General features: G+C 42.2%; 1 protein-coding gene across 1 annotated transcript; it reads right to left on the bottom strand.

Annotated features, from left to right (window-relative positions):
• Window positions 1–787: 787 nt before the first annotated feature.
• LOC130957363 (uncharacterized) lies at window positions 788–1,114 on the bottom strand. The gene has a single exon (XM_057884227.1). It carries the CDS (start codon window positions 1,112–1,114, stop codon window positions 788–790), a length of 327 nt encoding a protein of 108 aa, XP_057740210.1.
• Between the last annotated feature and the right edge of the window lie 933 nt (window positions 1,115–2,047).

The following is a 2,047-nucleotide window of genomic DNA, read 5'->3' as shown; positions in this document are numbered from 1 at the left end:
CTTGGGACAGCTTCTGCCTTTGGTTTTTCAATGGGTTTTTTTTCTCTCTTTTTCGTATTCCTCATACTCAATTTTCTTTTACTGAGTTTCCATAACTTAGGTTATTTTCGCGGTGCATTTTGTTTCTTCTCGGGGTCTCCGACTTGTAAGTCGATTAGCCTCTGAGTTCTTACATGACCTACTTTTATAACATCTTTACACCGACTTGTACCTCGTCGTTTTATCCTGACGACCAGCTAGGTCGGTTCATGAGATTTTTACGTTTTGTCGAGGTTAAGTCGGCGCATTTCGTAGAAAGAATAATACATCAAGGAATTTATAAAGAGATATGGAAAAAGATATTTATTTATTTGCAAAGGTACTTTTTGCTACTAAGGGTTTTTATAATTCATTGGCCCTTAGTCCCCACTTTGATGCCTCATTAAAAACACCCCCTTCAAGAAAATCCTCTCTTTGGGAAAAACCATGAAGTTGGGAAAAGAATACATCAGGGAGTGGAGTTCACTTTTTAACTATAATACCTTTTCATATTACAAGCATGCCATGACCTAGGTAGTTCGGTGCTGTTTAAGTCGGTCACCTTATAGTAGCCTTTTTCTAAGACCTCTCTAATTTTGTATGGTCCTTTCCAATTGACAGCAAGCTTTCCATCCCCAGATTTGTTGACTCCAATGTCATTTTTTATTAAAACCAGGTTGTCTGGGGTGAAACTTCTCCGAATGACCTTTTTGTTGTATCTATTTGTTATCCTTTGTTTCAATGTTGCTTCTCTTATATGGACTCGTTCTCAGACTTCGGGGAGTAACTCAAGTTCTTCTTTGTGCCCTTGTATATTTCCGACCTCATCGTAGAAGCTCACCTTTGGACTTTGCTCGCTGATTTCAACTGGTATTATGGCTTCTACGCTATAAGCAAGTTGGAAGGGTGTTTCCCCTGTGGCAGACTGAGGTGTAGTCCGATGAGCCCACAGTACTTGTGGGAGCTCCTCAGCCCAGGCTCCTTTTGCATCTTGCAACCTTTTCTTCAACCCTGCTAGTATGACTTTGTTAGCTGCCTCAGCTTGTCCATTTGCCTGTGGATGTTCTACCAAGGTGAACTTATGCTTGATCTTCATGCTGACTACCAGGTTTTTGAAGGTTGAGTCGGGAACTGAGTGCCATTATCAGTGGTGACGGAGTGAGGTACTCCATACCTTGTGATAATATTTTTGTAGAGAAACTTCTGACTTCTCTGAACGGTGATGGTGGCCAATGGTTCCGCTTCTATCCACTTTGTGAAGTAGTCTACTCCCACTATTAGGTATTTTACTTGTCCAGGCGCTTGGAAAAATGGTCCTAGCAAATCCAATACCCATTTTGCGAAAGGCCATGGAGAAGTTATACTGATGAGCTCCTCGGGGGGAGCGACGTGGAAGTTTGCATGCATTTGACATGGCTGACACTTCTTCACGAATTCCGTGGCATCTTTCTGCAAAGTCAGCCAGTAGAACCCAGCTCGAATTACTTTCCTAGCTAACGACCGAGCTCCGAGGTGATTTTCGCAGATACCATTGTGGACCTCCTCTAAAACTTCTACTATCCTTGAGGTTGGGACGCACTTTAATAGTGGTGTTGATATCCCCCTTTTATAGAGAATATTTTTTACCAAAGTGTAATTTTGTGCCTCCCTTCAGATTTTCTTGGCCTCTTTTTTCTCTTTGGGTAGGATGTCAAATTTTAGGTATTCGATTAAAGGGTTCATCCATCCGAGGTCTAATCCAAAGACCTCAAGGACATCTTGCTTGACCTCTGTTTTAACTACAGAGAGTTCTTGTAGAGTTTCTTGGATCAAACTTATGTTGTTTCCCCCTGGTTTGGTACTTGCTAATTTGGAGAGGGCGTCTGCGAAGCACCCGAGATACTCTAGCATTTTGTCTAAGTACCTTTTCATATTGGGGACTTTAGCTTGATATTCCCCATTTATTTGGGAGGTCACCACCTGGGAGTCGCTGAATACCACTACTTTTGTCGCACCGACTTCTTCTGCCAGCTTTAATCCTGCGATCAAG

Source organism: Arachis stenosperma, chromosome 10, assembly GCF_014773155.1.
Source record: "Arachis stenosperma cultivar V10309 chromosome 10, arast.V10309.gnm1.PFL2, whole genome shotgun sequence".
Lineage (NCBI taxonomy): Eukaryota > Viridiplantae > Streptophyta > Magnoliopsida > Fabales > Fabaceae > Arachis > Arachis stenosperma.
The sequence above is the reverse complement of the archived record's forward strand: the minus strand, read 5'-3'. Positions and strand labels throughout refer to the sequence as shown.

Bases quoted from the DNA above. Each gene is read 5' to 3' on its own strand.
- LOC130957363 (XM_057884227.1), bottom strand. From the start codon at position 1,114: ATGAAGATCAAGCATAAGTTCACCTTGGTAGAACATCCACAGGCAAAT.